Source organism: Stenella coeruleoalba (genome assembly GCF_951394435.1).
Source record: "Stenella coeruleoalba genome assembly, chromosome: 4".
NCBI classification, from domain to species: domain Eukaryota; kingdom Metazoa; phylum Chordata; class Mammalia; order Artiodactyla; family Delphinidae; genus Stenella; species Stenella coeruleoalba.
In genome coordinates this window covers 124386784-124405149 of record NC_137149.1, presented here as the reverse complement: position 1 = coordinate 124405149, position 18366 = coordinate 124386784, and the positions used below count along the sequence as shown (strand labels likewise).

The 18366-nt window shown below is 39.7% G+C and overlaps 1 protein-coding gene across 2 annotated transcripts in view; it reads right to left on the bottom strand.

Annotated features, from left to right (window-relative positions):
• Positions 1–18366, bottom strand: part of TTC29 (tetratricopeptide repeat domain 29) — a 255598-nt gene that overhangs the window by 158394 nt on the left and 78838 nt on the right. For both annotated transcript variants that reach the window (XM_079920595.1, XM_079920596.1), the window contains exon 8: positions 12101–12186. In XM_079920595.1, the coding sequence (XP_079776721.1) occupies positions 12101–12186 (86 nt within the window). The remainder of the gene's footprint in view (positions 1–12100; positions 12187–18366) is intronic.

Here is an 18366-nt window from a genome sequence, read left to right as displayed (position 1 = left end):
ACGTCATCCTTATTTTACAAATGAAACTGAGCCTCCAAGAAATTAAGTGACTAAGCTAAGGTCAGCAGCTCATATGTGGCAGACAGGCCTAAGAGCCATCTCTTCTAACTTCAACTCTCACATGCTCTTTCTACACCGTAGTTACCTTCCTTATAAAGACTATAGTTCAAAACCTACTGTCAGTTCAAATATTTAACCACTTAACAGTTAGAGATATCACTTATATGTGAAATCTAAAAAAAAAAAAAAGATACAAATGAACTTATTTACAAAACAGAAATAGACTCACAGACATAGAAAATAAACTAATGGTTACAAAAGGGGAAAGGGGGGCATAAATTAGGAATTTGGCATTAACAGATACTACTATATATAAAATAGGTAAACAACAGGGACCTACTGTGTAGCACAGGGAACTATATTTAACATCTTGTAATAACCTATAATGGAAAAGAATCTGGAAAAGAAAAAAAAATATATATATATAAAGAATAAATATATATTCATATATATATGTGAATCACTTTGCTGGTACACCTGAAACATTGTATAATAAATCAACTATACTTCAATAAAAAAACAATTAGAGAGATATTGCTATTACACTTGAACTATATTACATAAAGATGATCTTTATCATGTAACATACTTTCTAAATAAAATCCTACTTCCAACAGCTTTTTAAAGACTTTCACCTACATATTTAACATTTTATCCTACGTTAACTGTTGGTTTGGGAATACTTGGGCCTAGAGCAAAAACCAGAAATTGTGATTTCTGTAGATGTTTGACCATCTAGCAGTTTGGAAACTAGTTATTTTATGCATATTAATGGTAATATAATAGTCACAGTTTTCTATATGTTAGACTTTATGCCACAAACTTTACACACGTTTTCTCACTTAGTTTTCACAGAGCTGTGCTGAGTTAGGGAGCGGTATTATTCCCATTTTACAGACGAAGAAACTAATGCTCAGAAACATCACTTTGCTTATGTAATGTCATACGGTGCAGTGATAGCAGAGCTGGGATTCCATCCTCCGTCAGCTGATTTTAAAGTCCACCATCTTAACCATTTCACATTGTCCTCTCTTTTCAAAGAGTTGTTAAATGTACTCTCTAAAAAGCAATTGAGAGTTCCTTATCTGAAGAATGCTAGCATTTACTGCCTTTACTTCATGCAGACTTCTAAGAATCACAGATTTGGTAACAGATGTGAGCATTGTATCCACCCAGGCAACTCTAACTAAATATTATGATACCCTATTAAACTGGTCCTAAACTTCTCACAGTCTAGTACACAGAGCTGAAAGAAGACAGGAAAGGGTGAAAGGCAGATTGAAGAAGCAATTCCTCCTGTAGACAAACTGATTCAGACTATGTGCATTAGTAGGTATGGTCCATCCGAAAGATTTATCATATCATCCTATACTGCAAATGTGCAGAACTTTGCAGAGTTGAAGCATGTGAATGGATGCACCAAAGACCTAAATGAAGATAGAGCCTCAGAGCACCTCTTTCTCCATCTCTCCTTTGCCTTGGTCCTTGGCTTCTTTACTTTCTTTCCATTTCTCTCCCTTTTTTTTTTTTTTTAACATGTCTTTTCTTTTCACATATAGTTTTCAACAATGTGTCACATAAAGATCAAGAGAATCAGGCTTCCCTGGTGGCACAGTGGTTGAGAGTCCACCTGCCGATGCAGGGGACGCAGGTTTGTGCCCCGGTCTGGGAAGATCCCACATGCCGCAGAGCGGCTGGGCCCGTGAGCCATGGCCGCTGAGCCTGTGCATCCGGAGCCTGTGCTCCGCAACAGGAGAGGCCACAGCAGTGAGAGGCCCGCGTACTGCAAGAAAAAAAAAAAAAAAAAAAAGTAAGAGAATCAAAAGCAATTCCTGCACGAGTATTTGTTTCCTTTCCCAGCTACTAGTTCTGGCCTGGCCCACTCCTCCTTCCTCCCCCAAACCAGCCCCCCATACTAGGCCTCTACTATGCAGATGAGAGTTAGAATTTTGGGGGGAAAGAGTAGGGATAGAAGAAGTAGAAATGAGCCTGCTAAAAAGAACCACAATTTTTTTTTAATTTATTTTATTAAAGTATAGTACTTTACAATGTTGTGTTAATTTCTACTGTATAGCAAAGTGATTCAGTTATACATATATACATATACATTCTTTTCATATTCTTTTCCCTTATGGTTAATCACAGGAAACTATGAATATAGTTCCCGGTACTATACAGTAGGACTTTGTTGTCCGACCATTCCATATATAATAGTGTGCATCTGCTAATACCAAACTCCCAATCCATCCCTCCCCCACTCCACCTCCCCCTTGGCAACCACAGGTCTGTTCTCAATGTCTGTGAGTCTGTTTCTGTTTCATAGATAGGTTCATTTGCGTCATATTTCGGATTCCACATATAAGTGATATCATATGGTGTCTTACTTCACTTAGTATGATAATCTCTAGGTCCATCCATGTTGCTGCAAATGGCATTATTTCATTCTTTTTTATGGCTCAGTAGTATTCCATTATATATATATATACCACATCTTCTTTATCCATTCATCTGTCCATGGACATTTAGGTTGTTTCCATGTCTTGGCTTATTGTAAATAGTGCTGCTCTGAACACTGGGGTGCATGTCTGTTTTCGAATTAGAGTTTTCTCTAGATATATGCCCAGGAGTGGGATTGTTGGATCATATGGCAACTCTACTTTGAGCTTTTTGAGGAACCTCCATACTGTTTTCCATAGTGGCTATACTAATTTGCTTTCCCACCAATGGTGTATGAGGGTTCCCTTTTCTCCACACCTTCTCCAGCATTTGTTATTGGTAGACTTTTTAATGATGGCCATTCTGACCAGTGTGAGGTGTACCTTATTATAGTTTTGACTTGCATTTCTCTAATAATTAGCAATGTTGAGCATCTTTTCACGTGCCTGTTGAAGAGCCACAATTTCTTGATGTGAGAAAGAAAAGCAGGCAGATGAGAGAGGGAAGGGAGAGGGGTGATGAACCATGTGTGAGTGGAACACAGGAAGGAACTTTGGGGTCCAGAGAGTGACATGAGTGACATGAAGACAGGCTTCAGGATATCTAGAGAAAGACAAATTGAAAAAAAATTTTAAATGGAAGGAGAGAAGAGTCTAAACGATGTTACTGTGAGTTAAGAACTTTACCTCTTGTTCTTTGAGGACAAGTAAGGAGAAATTGATATTACTTTCCTTTTAGCTTGGTGGATGTTTTCCTTTTAATATGGTATTCCACCAAGAGAGCCATGAAGAACTCACATTTATTCGCGTTGCATCATGGTTTCATGGTAGATAAAAATCTTCACTTATAAAAGTGACCAAAAGGAAAATTTGTTTTATGTATGTTACCTTAGAATCTGCCAAGGCATGTATGTGTCAGCTAGATTACCATTTAGATGAAGAGCCCACTGTCATCAAGGATGGAGTGACTTTTAAGGGAGAAGGTATCAAATTGAACACGGAAAAAACTAAATGGAAACAACTGTAAGAATCCCCAAACTTTCTGTGCCTTAAACATTACAAGTCAAATAAATCATCCTTTGTTAAAAATGCCTGCTGATATATAATAGCTTTGTCTTTGTTTGCATCTATTGAGTTAAAATAATAACTAAAATTTAATTACAATTACTTAGTGAAAACTTAAGAATACATCATTTTACAAATATGACCCATACCCTCCATTGTTAATATTTACCTACAATCCATTAGCTGCTAGAATATTAGTGTAACTATTTTTTCCTGCTACATCGTTTACATGCATTTCTCTATGGGATGCTGCTGATGAGGCTAGAGATTTGGGTTAACCATGCATACAAGCTAACACCAATATTAGAAGCATTCTAAGTTATTATAAAGATGCTGACACATCTTCAAACATACAAATAGCTACTGTTTTGTATATGGAATAATTAAATACTAGGACAAGAATTTTGTACTACAAAAGCAAAATCAATATGGTGAATTTTTCTTTCACAGTATAATTTTTGATAGGCTACATTATCACTAAACAATGGGAAGCAAATAACTCGCTGAATGTACCGAAGACAAAGTAAAGTTGATGTTCCTAAGATTAGTAAGTGGAATAGAGCATTTAGAGAGAAAGAAAAGTCGTGCATGAAAACAATTTACTACGATAGGACCATCCTTTTTCTTAAAATAACTTTATGGTTGCAATATTTGATTGTGGGAGCTGGGCCAACTTTGCATAAGGTCTTGAATGTGATTTTTGGTAAAATATTTTTCTCTTTGAAATCTTAGGACTTCATAAGATACATTTTTTTTTTTTTTTTTTTTTTTTTGCGGTACGAGGCCCTCTCCCTGCTGTGGCCTCTCCCGCCGCAGAGCACAGGCTCCGGATGCGCAGGCCCAGCGGCAACGGCTCACGGGCCCAGCCGCTCCGCGGCACGTGGGATCCTCCCGGACTGGGGCACGAACCTGTGTCCCCTGCATCGGCAGGCGGACTCCCAACCACTGCGCCACCAGGGAAGCCCTCATAAGATATATTTACTTTCTAAAATTCAGAATCTACTCTATTTGGAGCATTTTCAGGTGGAAATTGATGATGGCCAAAGGGAATTACTACTTCTTTCCTCAGCACCTGATTGATATAGGTGGGTAGCTTTCTCCTCTTTAAATGTCAGTGTCTCTGTGACCTGCCGCACAGGTTTATTACAGGAACTATCACTTCTCTTCACCAAATGCCCTTTTCTCATTAGTAGATTTCAGCCCTAAATAAATCCATTATTTGTTTTTAGTTTAGTGCTAGTCCGTCATTCAGTAAAGAATGCTTGGTCAGTAAGGAATGGATGACCAAACCTTATTCATATACTTGTCAACATATTCTTCTATTACATGTATTAATCATTTATTAGTAAATTAAAGCTTTTAAATTGAGATACATTAGCAAAATTTCAGAGTCCCTTCTGTTTCAGATCATCAGAACCATTAATTAGGGATATTTACTTGTGACAGGTTTCTCTAAGCCAAGATTCTTTGAAAAATTCACGTAAAAATCTTTAAACAGATGAACAACATTACTGGATGGGAGAAGAAATTTGTTAGAGGTAGTGGTTGAATCTAGGGGCAAGATCCTGAAAATTGGAAAATATTCCAAATTATAAACTTAAAATACAAGTGAGAGAATAAAAACAGTATACAGAATTGATGATGAGATAGATTGAATATGAAAAGGCAATGTTAAATCTAACTGGACAGCTTCTCACGCTGGTTCCCACATGACGAAGCTGATTTCAAGGCATTCTTACTGCCCTCCAGAACTACAGTGTGACAGAAACACCATCGATGCTTTAGAACAGATGAAGATAGTGTTGGTAATACTGCACAGGGTGGGAAAGTAGGATAAAAAAGGACTTCAAAAGAAAAATTCTTTTTTTATGTGTTGAATTTTTACCTTGTGATTAGATAACCAGGCAGATACCTAATCAACCAATCAGGGAATCAATCTTATTTATTAATTGATCATGCAATTCTTCTTTTACAATACATTCACTAAATAAGGTGTGGGTTTCCAATAGACATCTTGTAAACTAGAAGCCATGCCTTCAGATGGAGAGCAGCTGCAGAAGGAAAGACAGGCTGTAGTTTGCAAACAGAAAATAGATCACTAGGTTATACGATCACCTTCACCAAGTCCAGAAAGAAAAAAGTGAAAAGGCACAGGGAACTCTATTCAGTATCCTGTGATAAACCATAATGGAAAAGAATGTGAAAAAGAATGTATATATATGTATAACTGAGTCACTTTGCTGTTCAGCAGAAATTAACACAACATTGTGTATTAACTGTACTTCAATAAAATAAATTTTAGAAAAACTGAAAGGGGATTCAAACTCAAGTCTGAAGAATGTCCTTTTATATCTGAAAGGAAGGGGGGAAAAGTGGCAAAAGTAAGATACTAGAGAGAATGAAAAGATGGCGGCCATCTATCTGAAATCAAAGCAAGATGTCAGGTTTTGTGGGAACTAATTTCAGTGCAACAGCAAAAACACGCTGCCCTCTAAAATCAGCCCGAGCTGGAAGACCTCCATGCCCCGAATCAGGTACAACTGTTCAGTGTCCATTCTCCACCCAGCCACACCCCAGTGCCAAATTCCCATTCTCTGGTGATTCCCTGGTACCTGTTTCCTGCCTCCTGTCTTCCAGCTGTGAATCTGATGCCTTTTCGAGTTTGCTCTTAGCATCTTGTATCCAGACCTGACAACAGATTCTTCACTGGCACTGCAGCTCTGCCCGTGGGTCTGGCTCAAATCTTATGCTCGATTCCTGCAGATTCTCAGTTCTGGGTGAGCTGTGTTCCAAAAAGGTAACAATATTCTGCCTCAAGCAAGTCCCTGGTTCTTCCCAACCACACAGGCTACTCTTGACAGTAGCAGTGAGCCAAGGCCTGGAATATGGCCTGCCTGGTTTTCCAAAGACTCTGCCCTGCCTGGAGAGTTACATGACAAGAATGAACTAACCTTGATTCTCAGTGAGGTACATGCCTGGGTAAGGGGGTTGAGATCTTACTGGAAATATCTGCAAGGGGCTCTCTCATTCCAGCCCCAAACAGGGATAGGAGACAGAAGGAATGTGCTCATTTCTCTCCTTTAGACATGCTGGTTTCCTTGGCTTATATGCCATCATCTATTCCTGGTTTTCCTGCTACCTCTCCAGAGACACTGCTTAATCTCCTTGGCACCTCCTTCTCCCAGCTTGGCCCTTGAACTTTTTCATTCAACATTAACTGTCTCTAGGAAATCTCCTCCACTCAACAATTTCAATATGCTGAAAACTTGCAAATTTATACAGCCTCAAATTTACACAGCATCTTCAATCCAGACCTCCTCTTGAGCTCCAGGCCCACATATACCACTGTCTATAGATCTCTCTTTGGCTATCTCAAAAACTCCTCAAACTCAACATATTCAAAACTGAACTCCTCGTTTGCCCCCAAGCCTGGGCATCCGGTGGCATTCCCCACCAGAGGCCATGCAGCTCTACAGCCAGGAACCTAGGCCCATCTGCACCCCACTGTCTCCTGCACCTCCCAAATTTAATCTAATTCCAAGTCCCCCAGAACTTCTGAATCTATTTCCTTCCATATTCATTACTACTACTAAAGCCCAGAGACTTAGTTGATTAGTGTAAAAATAATAAAAGCTACTAATTATCAAAAGTTTTTATATACCAGGCAGCCACTCTTTTAAAACTTGATATAAATTGTCTTTTCTAATCATCCTATTATTAGTTTCCTAGGACTGAAGTAACAAGGCAAACTAAATGGCTCAAAAATAAAGGAATGCAAGAGAGTTCCCTTTTCTCCGCACCCTCTCCAGCATTTATTGTTTGTAAAATTTTTGATGATGGCCATTCTGACCGGTGTGAGGTGATACCTCATTGTAGTTTTGATTTGCATTTCTCTAATAATTAGTGATGTTGAGCATCCTTTCATGTGTTTGTTGGCAATCTGTATATCTTCTTTGGAGAAATGTCTGTTTAGGTCTTCTGCCCATTTTTGGATTGGGTTGTTTGTTATTTTGATATTGAGCTGCACGAGCTGCTTGTATATTTTGGAAATTAATCCTTTGTCAGTTGCTTCATTTGCAAAGGGCTGTCTTTTCATCTTGTTTATGGTTTCCTTTGCTGTGCTTTTAGGTTTCATTAGGTCCCATTGTTTATTTTTGTTTTTATTTCCCTTTCTCTAGGAGGTGGGTCAAAAAGGATCTTGCTGTGATTTATGTCATAGAGTGTTCTGCCTATGTTTTCCTCTAAGGGTTTTATAGTGTCTGGCCTTACATTTAGGTCTTTAATCTATTTTGAGTTTTGTGTATGGTGTTAGGGAGTGTTCTAATTTCATTCTCTTATATGTAGCTTTCCAGGTTTCCCAGCACCACTTATTGAAGAGGCTGTCTTTTCTCCATTGTATATTCTTGCCTCCTTTATCAAAGATAAGGTGACCATATGTGCATGGATTTATCTCTGGGCTTTCTATCCGGTTCCATTGATCTATATTTCTTTTATTGTGTCAGTACCATACTGTCTTGATTACTGTAGCTTTGTAGTATAGTCTGAAGTCCAGGAGCCTGATTTCTCCAGCTCCGCTTTTCTTTCTCAAGATTCCTTTGACTATTCGGGGTCTTTTTTGTTTCTATACAAACTGTGCAATTTTCTGTTCTAGTTCTGTGAAAAATGCCATTGGTAGTTTGATAGGAATTGCATTGAATCTGTAGATTGCTTTGGGTAGTGTAGTCATTTTCACAGTGTTGATTCTTCCAATCCAAGAACATGGTATATCTCTCCATCTGTTTGTATCATCTTTAGTTTCTTTCATCAGTGTCTTATAGTTGGAATGTAAATTGATACAGCCACTATGGAGAACAGTATGGAGATTCCCTAAAAAACTAAAAATAGAACTACCATATAACCCAGAAATCCCACTATTGGGCATATACCCTGAGAAAGCCATAATTCAAAGAGTCATGTACCACAATGTTCATTGCAGCACTATTTGCAATAGCCAGGACATGAAAGCAACCTAAGTGTCCACTGACAGATGAATGGATAAAGAAGATGTGGCACATATATACAATGGAATATTACTCAGCCATAAAAAGAAACGAAATTGAGTTATTGGTAATGAGGGGGATGGACCTAGAGTCTGTCATACAGAGTGAAGTAAGTCAGAAAGAGAAAAACAATTACCATATGCTATCACATATATATGGAATCTAAAAAAAAAGATTCTGAAGAACCTAGGGGCAGGACAGGAATGAAGACGCAGACATAGAGAATGGACTTGTGGACACGGGGAGGGGGAAGGGTAAGCTGGGAAGAAGTGACAGAGTGGCATGGACATATGTACACTACCAAATGTAAAATAGATAGCTAGTGGGAAGCAGCCGCATAGCACAGCTATGTGCTCGGTGCTTTGTGACCACCTAGAAGGGTGAGATAGGGAGGGTGGGAGGGAGACCAAGAGGGAGGGGATATGGGGATATATGTGTATGTATAGCTGATTCACTTTACTATACAGTAGAAACTAACACAACAATGTAAAGCAATTACACTCCAATAAAGATGTTAAAAGTAAAATAAAGGAATGGATTCTTTCACAGTTTTGAAGCCTAGCAATCTGAAATCAAAGGGTTGGCAGGACCATGTTCTTATGGGGAGGGGATCCTTCCTGTCTCTTCAAGCTTCTGGTAGCCCCAGGCATCCCTTGACTTGTGGCACTGCAACTTCAATCTCTACCAGCATCTTCACAGGGACTTGTCTTCTGCGGGCATGTCTTCTTGTCTTCTGTCTGTTTCAAACCTCCTTCTGCCTTTTTCTTGTAAGGACCCTGTCACTGGATTTAGAGCCCAGCCAGAAAATCCAGCACAATGATCACCTCATCTCAAGAGCCTTAACTTAATTACCTCTGCAAAGACCTTTTTTCTAAGTATGGTAAAATTCATAGATTCCAGGGGTTAGAAAGTGGACATATCTTTTTAAAACACCATTCAACCCCCAAAAAGTAAATATACTTATTAGTTGAGTCTGTTGAGACTTAGAGAATTTAAGGGATTTGTCCAAGGTCACACAGTTAATATGAATGTGAGCTTCACATTTGATTTATGGCTTCCTTACCTCCAGAAAAATAATTTCAATACTTTTCTGAAAGGAGTAACAGTATCAAGAAATTTGTCACTTGGATGCCAAATGCTGCTTCTTAAATACATTCATTACTAGACTATCCTACACCGCTAGTGTTATCTTCCAAAACTATAGATCAGATCCATCATGCCTGGTATGTTGTCTGTCACTTAGAAGGTGCTCAATAAACAGTTGTCAGTCAATGAATGAGATCATGCCACCAGCCTCATCAAAGTCACCAAACATTCCACATTGCTTAAAAACTAAGCTTCACATTCCAACAAAGCATTCAAGACCCTCCAACCCTCCAAAAGATTAAAAAGTATAATCCCGGAATTATGATGAATTCCTAATTCTTAGAAAGGCTGTACTTAGAATGAGTACAGCCTTTCTAAGAATGTCCAGAAATCATACAAGAAGAAATTGATAAATTTGGCCACACACATATCTAAAAGTTGATGGAAGAATTTCATAATAAGGCCAAAAAACAGTGGCCTGGAAAAATATTCCCAACATGTATTAATACATATGCCTAATTTCCTAAAGATATACATAGCTCCTGAGGAAACAGGCACCTTCATTTATTGTTGTGTGACAATAAACTTGTTAAGCTTCTTTGAAGGGAAGATTAGAAATAAAAATAAACTTATCTTTAAATTCATATCCTCTCCTCTTTGAATCAGCATTTCCACCCTTAGGAATTTATTCTGTAGATCTTCTCTCACTTTGGCACAAAGCTATTCACTGCTATACCCTTTGTGAAACAAAACTGATTGGAAACAACCTAAATGCCCACCAATAGGAGATAGTTAAATCCATTACAGTACAACTATATCATGGGATACTATGAGTCCCTTTTAAAATGAGGCATGTCTATATATACATTAGTATGGAGGAAGTTAACTCAGGGGACAGAACAGTGTGTATAAAACGTTATCATTTTGTAAACAACAAAAAGGATACACATATATATATGCACCTATATGCCAGGCATACCTATGAATATTTTTGGAAGGATAAACCAGAAACTTGTAACTGTATTTGCCTTTGAGAAAAGAACTGTGAGACTGAGTACAGGAACAGAAGGAAGATTTATTTTTCACTGTAAACTCTATTGTATTGTTTGAATTTATTTTGCCATGTGCCTGCCATGTGATAGAGAGACAGAGAGAATCTATAAGCTAATTTTCACCTAATTTTCCAACTTGATCTCCTACTGTATCCTATCTTGTACATGACAATTCATTGCTTCTCAAACCCACTGACTATGATCATATTGAGAGTGTGGGAGTGTGTGTGTGTCTAATATGCTATCATCCTTGATTCTCACACTTTCTGCCTGTATAAATCCTGCCCCTCAAAAGCTCTTCTGTGCAACCTTCCTGATCTTCAGTGTTGAAACTAACTATTCTGAACTCAGAAAACCCCTGTTCATCCTGCTTTGAATTATAGTTGTTTACAAGTTGGTCCCCCTCATTCAACTAGCTCCTAAAGGGAAATGTGCATCTTGTTGGCCTCTGTGTTCCTCAAAGTACCTGGAACACAACAGCCTTGCTGTGTGCATGTCATTAACTAAAAAATATTAAGTAGAAGAATCAACTAGGAAAACCCAAATCTCTTACGATTAAACCCAATTTTAAGGATGATAGAGAAAAATAATTAGCCCAATCACAGAAATGCTATTTAGCATGAATATCTAAAAGAGCCAACAAGAGCTCCTCAAAGCTGAAATATAAAGCCAATACTTCTTATCGAATAGGATTATTGCATGAGATGTATGTGAAATTCAGTAAGAAGTTACAGTTGGAATATATTAGAGGTAAGAGAAGAATGAAAGAAAAATGATTTCAGTTTTAATATGGAAAAGATAGCTCTTGACATTTTGTTTTTTGGGTTTTTTAGTCAAACACACCAAGCCTGGTCATAAGATAGGCGAACACTGATTTTTATCCTGAAGCAGGTTACTTCTCAGATTGGGACTAGCAATGCCTTCCACCTTTGCAGCCCGCCTTCCCCCCGCTCCCCACACACAAAGGAAAGGTTCACTGCAATGCAATTCAATCTATTGCTTATTAACTACAGTTTTTCCTAAGAAAACTTTCTCAGATCATATTATGTGTGCCGTAATTTTTTTTTACTATTTACTTTTTGCTGTCATTTAAACCCATTTCCTCTTGTCCTTGGTGATATAGGAGTGGAGGGTCCCATTACTCCATATATTTAACTTTCATCAATAAAACCAATTTTTAATGCTTCTAGAATAGTGCTATTCTGCTTTAGTCTCTATAAATAGGTACACTGACATCCAGCCCACCCCACTTCTATTGGCCTTATAACAACATACAATAAAAAATATAAAACAAACATAATAAAATAGAATATAATAAAATAAAAATTAAAAGTGATAGTGATTAAAGTCAACTTGAACTTACTGCTAATGCTGTTTCATACTCTCCAGCAGCCAAGTGCGCTAAGCCCAAGTAATAGGAAGCTTCTTCTTCCATCTTTTTGTCATTTCCTAAAACGAAAATGTAGAAAAAATCATTATGGTATTAAAGACATTGGTTTATTACAACAAACAGAATCTTTGCTTTTTAAGAAAGTAGAAAGTTATTATAACAAAGTATACAGATTTATATCAACAATCTCTGAAACCTAACTGTGTACTCATCAAAAAGGCTGACATTGGAGAAAAGGGAACACTCTTGCACTGCTGGTGGGAATGTGAATTGGTTCAGCCACTATGGAGAACAGTATGGAGGTTCTTTAAAAAACTACAAATAGAACTACCATATGACCCAGCAATCCCACTACTGGGCATATACCCTGAGAAAACCAAAATTCAAAAAGAGTCATGTACCAAAATGTTCATTGCAGCTCTATTTACAATAGCCCGGAGATGGAAACAACCTAAGTGTCCATCATCGGATGAATGGATAAAGAAGATGTGGCACATATATACAATGGACTATTACTCAGCCATAAAAAGAAACGAAATTGAGCTATATGTAATGAGGTGGATAGACCTAGAGTCTGTCATACAGAGTGAAGTAAGTCAGAAAGAGAAAGACAAATACCATATGCTAACACATATATATGGAATTTAAGAAAAAAAATGTCATGCAGAACCTAGGGGTAAGACAGGAATAAAGACACAGACCTACTGGAGAACGGACTTGAGGATATGGGGAGGGGGAAGGGTGAGCTGTGACAGGGCGAGAGAGAGGCATGGACATATATACACTACCAAACGTAAGGTAGATAGCTAGTGGGAAGCAGCCGCATAGCACAGGGAGATCAGCTCGGTGCTTTGTGACCGCCTGGAGGGGTGGGATAGGGAGGGTGGGAGGGAGGGAGATGCAAGAGGAAAGAGATATGGGGACATATGTATATGTATAACTGATTCACTTTGTTATAAAGCAGAAACTAACACAACATTTTAAAGTAATTATACTCCAATAAAGATGTTTAAAAAAAAAAAAAGGCTGATGTTAATACAATTTACCTGGGTCACAGATAATAAGTGAGTAACATGCATTAGCAATATAATTATGAGGAGTTTCCCTCTACATACAAAACCCAGTATTAGCATTTTGACATTCATATGTAAATTCCGTACCGGTCCACCATGTAAAACCTATAGTCATTCATCATAGCTGTGACTACATATGTGAAATAATTGATAAAGAGTATCAGCCTGGGCTTCCCTGGTGGCGCAGTGGTTGAGAGTCCGCCTGCCGATGCAGGGGACGCGTGTTCGTGCCCCAGTCCAGGAAGATCCCACGTGCCGCGGAGCGGCTGGGCCCGTGAGCCATGGCCGCTGGGCCTGAGTGTCCGGAGCCTGTGCTCCGCAACGGGAGAGGCCACAACAGTGAGAGGCCCGTGTACCGCAAAAAAGAAAAAAAAAAGTTGATTTTATTTCTACACAAGAGCAATGAACAATCTGAAAATAAAAGAAAAAATTCCATTTTCAACAGCATCAAAAAGAATAAAATATTAGAAATAAATGTAACAAACCAAGGGCAAAATGTGTACACTGAAAACTATAAAACATCATTAAAAGAAATTAGATAACATATAAATAGACTGATAACCATATTCATGAATTGGAAGACAGTGTGAAGATAGCGATATTTCCCAAACTGATCTACAAATTCAATGCAATCCCTATCAAAATCCCAGCTGTCATTTTTGGAGAAGTAGACAGACTGATCCTAAACATCATGTGGAAATATAAGCAATGTGGAAGGACCAAAACAATATTGAAAAAGGACAATTTGGAAGACTCGCACTTCCCAATTTTAAAACTTACTACAAAACCACAATAAAAAATATGTAGTAGTAGAATAAGGACAGACATGAGGATCACTGCAATAGAATTAAGAATCCAGAAAACAACCCTCACATTTATGGTCAATTATTTTTAACAAGGGTCCCAAGACAATTTATTGAGAAAGAACAGCATTTTCAACAACTGGTACTGGGGCAACTGGATATCCACATACAAAACGTGAAGTTGGACCCTCTTGACATCACACACACACACACACATACACACACCTAAATATAGGAGTTAAAACTATAAAACTCTTAGAATAAAGTGCAGAAGTAAATCTTCATGAGTTTGGATTAGTGGAAGCCTTCTTAGTTATGAAACCAAAAGCACAAACAACAAAAGAAAAAACAAACTACTTTGCACTTTATCAAATTAAAAACTCGGGCTTCAATGGATACCATCAGAAAGTGAAAAGAAACCAAATCTGATGAAGGACTTGCATCTAGAATATTAGAGGATTCTTGTAACTCAATAATAAAAGGACAAAATAATCCAATTAAAAATGGGCAAAGGAACTGAATAGACATTTCTGCAAAGAAGATATACAAATGGACAATAAGCATGTGAAAAGATGATCAACATCATTAAGCAACAGGGAGATGCAAAATAAATTCACAGTGAGATATCACTTTATACCTACTAAGATGACTATAATAAAAAGACAGAAAGTAACAAGTACTGGTGAGGATGTGGCTAAATTGAAACCCTTTATACATTGTTGATGGGAATGTAAAATGGTTCAGCGACTTGGGAAAACTCTTTGCCAGTTCCTCAAGAAGTTAAACATAGAATTGTACCACCCAGCAATGCCACGTCTACGTATATACCCAAAGGAACTGAAAACATGTACACAGATGTTCATAGTAGCATTAATCATAATAGACAAAAGGTGGGAACAACGTACATGTCCATCAACTGATGAATGGACAAAGAAAATGTGATACAACCATACAATAGTGTATTGTTTGGCCATAAAAATGAATGAAGTAGTGATACCATCTACAAGACGGATGAACCTTGAAAACATGATGCTAAGTGAAAGAAGCTGGACTCAAAAGAATACACATAGCATGATTCCATCTGTGTGAACTATCCAGAAGAGGTAAATCCACAGAGACGGAAAGTAGATTAATGGCTGCTAGGGCATAGGGGAAGGAGGGTATGCGGAATGCCTTCTAATGAGTATGGGGTCGGCGTTGATGTTTGTACAACTTTGTGTATTTATTAAAGAGCACTGATGTCTGAAAGATGAAAATAATAGAATAACAGACTCATGAGACCACTGTATGGCTGGCACTATACTTGTGCATTACACCAAGGTGTCCTAACTAAGGTGCACAGTGGATGTCGGTCCTCCTTAAGTACCATGTAAATCAATGTGGGAGGCAGGCGTTATCCATGCAATCGTCAGCTTGCTGCTTCAGGTTCCCTGACCAAAGTAGGAGACAACAGTAAGAAGGGATGCTTTGTCCCAGAGCATTTCAGCGGCTGTCAGACCTCTGTAAAATGCTGTGCAATCTTTTAACCTGTCTACTATCTTATATGAAAAACATGGGCACAAATATTTATTGGCTTTAAAAGATATTAAAAATTATTACAGCAGAAAAAGCAAGTTTTCTCCGATTCTCTTCATCTGTCCTTCAGAAAGTGAGAGATGCTTTCAGAAAGGAAACGGCTTGGCAGGCTCTGACTATTGGAAGAGGGCCTAGGAACCTTGCTTTCTTTGTGAACAACCTTACAATTTAGCAAATGTGAACCTAAAGTGAAATACCTTTTCCTACCTGATAACATTAACTTACATTAAAAGTCCACATAGGAACTTCCGGGAAGATGGCGGAAGAGCAAGACGCGGAGATCACCTTCCTCCCCACAGATACACCAGAAATACACCTACCCGTGGAACAACTCCTACAGAACACCTACTGAACGCTGGCAGAAGCCCTCAGACCTCCCAAAAGGCAAGAAACCCCCACGTACCTGGGTAGGGCAAAAGAAAAAAGAATAAACAGAGACAAAAGGATAGGGATGGGACCTGCACCCGTGGGAGAGAGCTGTGAAGGAGGAAAGGTCTCCACACACTAGGAAGCCCCTTCGCGGGCGGAGACTGCGGGTGGCGGAGGGGGAAGCTTCGGCGCCGCGGAGGAGAGCACAGCAACAGGGGTGCGGAGGGCAAAGCGGAGAGATTCCCGCACAGAGGGTCAGGGCCGACCAGTACTCACCAGCCCGAGAGGCTTGTCTGCTCACCCACCGGGGCGGGCGGGGCTGGGAGCTGAGGCTCGGGGGCTTCGGTCAGAGCGCCGGGAGAGGACTGGGGTTGGCGGCGTGAACGCTGCCTGCAGGGGGTTAGTGCGCCACGGCTAGGCGGGAGGGAGTCTGGGAAAAAGTCTGGAGCTGCCGAAGAGGCAAGAGACTTTTTCTTCCCTCTTTGTTTCCTGGTGCGTGAGGAGAGGGGATTAACAGCGCTGCTTAAAGGAGCTCCAGAGACGGGCGCGAGCCGCGGCTAAAAGCACGGACCCCAGAGACGGGCCTGAGACGCTAAGGCTGCTGCTGCCGCCACCAAGAAGCCTGTGTGCGAGCACAGGTCACTCTCCACACCTCCCTTCCAGGGAGCCTGTGCAGCCCGCCACTGCCAGGGTCCCGGGATCCAGGGACAACTTACCTGGGAGAACGCACGGCACACCTCAGGCTGGTGCAACGTCACGCCGGCCTCTGCCGCCGCAGGCTCGCCCTGCACTCCTTGCCCCTCCCTCCCCCCCGCGGCCTGAGTGAGACAGAGGTCCTGAATCAGTGGCTCCTTTAACCCCGTCCTGTGTGAGCGAAGAACAGACACCCTCCAGCGACCTACATGCAGAGGCGGGGCCAAATCCAAAGCTGAGCCCCTGGGAGCTGTGAGAACAAAGAAGAGAAAGGGAAATCTCTCCCAGCAGCCGCAGAAGCAGCGGATTAAAGCTCCACAATCAACTTACATACCCTGCATCTGTGGAATACATGAATAGACAACGAATCATCCCAAATTGAGGAGGTGGACTTTGAGAGCAAGATTTATGATTTTTTCCACCTTTCCTCTTTTTGTGAGTGTGTATGTGTATGCCTCTGTGTGAGATTTTGTCTGTATAGCTTTGCTTCCACCATTTGTCCCAGGGTTCTACCCGTCCGTTTTTTTATATTTGTTTGTTTGTTTTTTAATTTTTTTCTTAATAATTATTTCTTTATTTTAATAACCTTATTATATTTTCTCTTATTTTATTTTACTTTATATTCTTTCTTTCTTTTTTCGTTCCTTCCCTCCCTCCTTCCTTCCTTCCTCCCTCCCACCCTCCCTCCTTTCCTTCTTTCTACTTCTACTAATTCTTTCTTTCTTTTTCTCCCTTTTATTCTGAGCCGTGTGGATGAAAGGCTCTTTGTGCTGTAGCCAGGAGTCAGTGCTGTACCTCTGAGGTGGGAGAGCCAACTTCAGGACACTGGTCCACAAGAGACCTCCCAGCTCCACATAATATCAAATGGCAAAAATCTCCCAGAGATCTCCATCTCAACCCCAACACCCAGCTTCACTCCACCACCAGCAAGCTACAGTGCTGGACATCCTATGCCAAACAACTAGCAAGACAGGAACACAACCCCACCCATTAGCAGAGAGGCTGCTTAAAATCATACTAAGTCCACAGACACCCCAAAACACACCACCAGACGTGGACCTGCCCACGAGAAAGACAAGATCCAGCCTCATCCACCAGAACACAGGCACTAGTCCCCTCCACCAGGAAGCCTCCACAACCCACTGAACCAACCTTAGACACTGGGGACAGACACCAAAAACAACAGGTACTATGAACCTGCAGCCTGCAAAAAGAAGACCCCAAACACAGTAAGATAAGCAAAATGAGAAGACAGAAAAACACACAGCAGATGAAGGAGCAAGATAAAAACCCACCAGACCTAACACCTGCAGAGGAAATAGGCAGTCTACCTGAAAAAGAATTCAGAATAATGATAGTAAAGATGATCCAAAATCTTGGAAATAGAATAGACAAAATGCAAGAAACATTTAACAAGGACATAGAAGAACTAAAGGTGAAACAAACAACAATGAACAACACAATAAATGAAATGAAAAATACTCTAGATGGGATCAATAGCAGAATAACTGAGGCAGAAGAACGGATAAGTGACCTGGAAGATAAAATTGTGGGAATAACTACTGCAGAGCAGAATAAAGAAAAAAGAATGAAAATAACTGAGGACAATCTCAGAGACCTCTGGGACAACATTGAATGCACCAACATCCGAATTATAGGGGTTCCAGAAGAAGAAGAGAAAAAGAAAGGGACTGAGTAAATATTTGAAGAGATTCTAGTTGAAAAC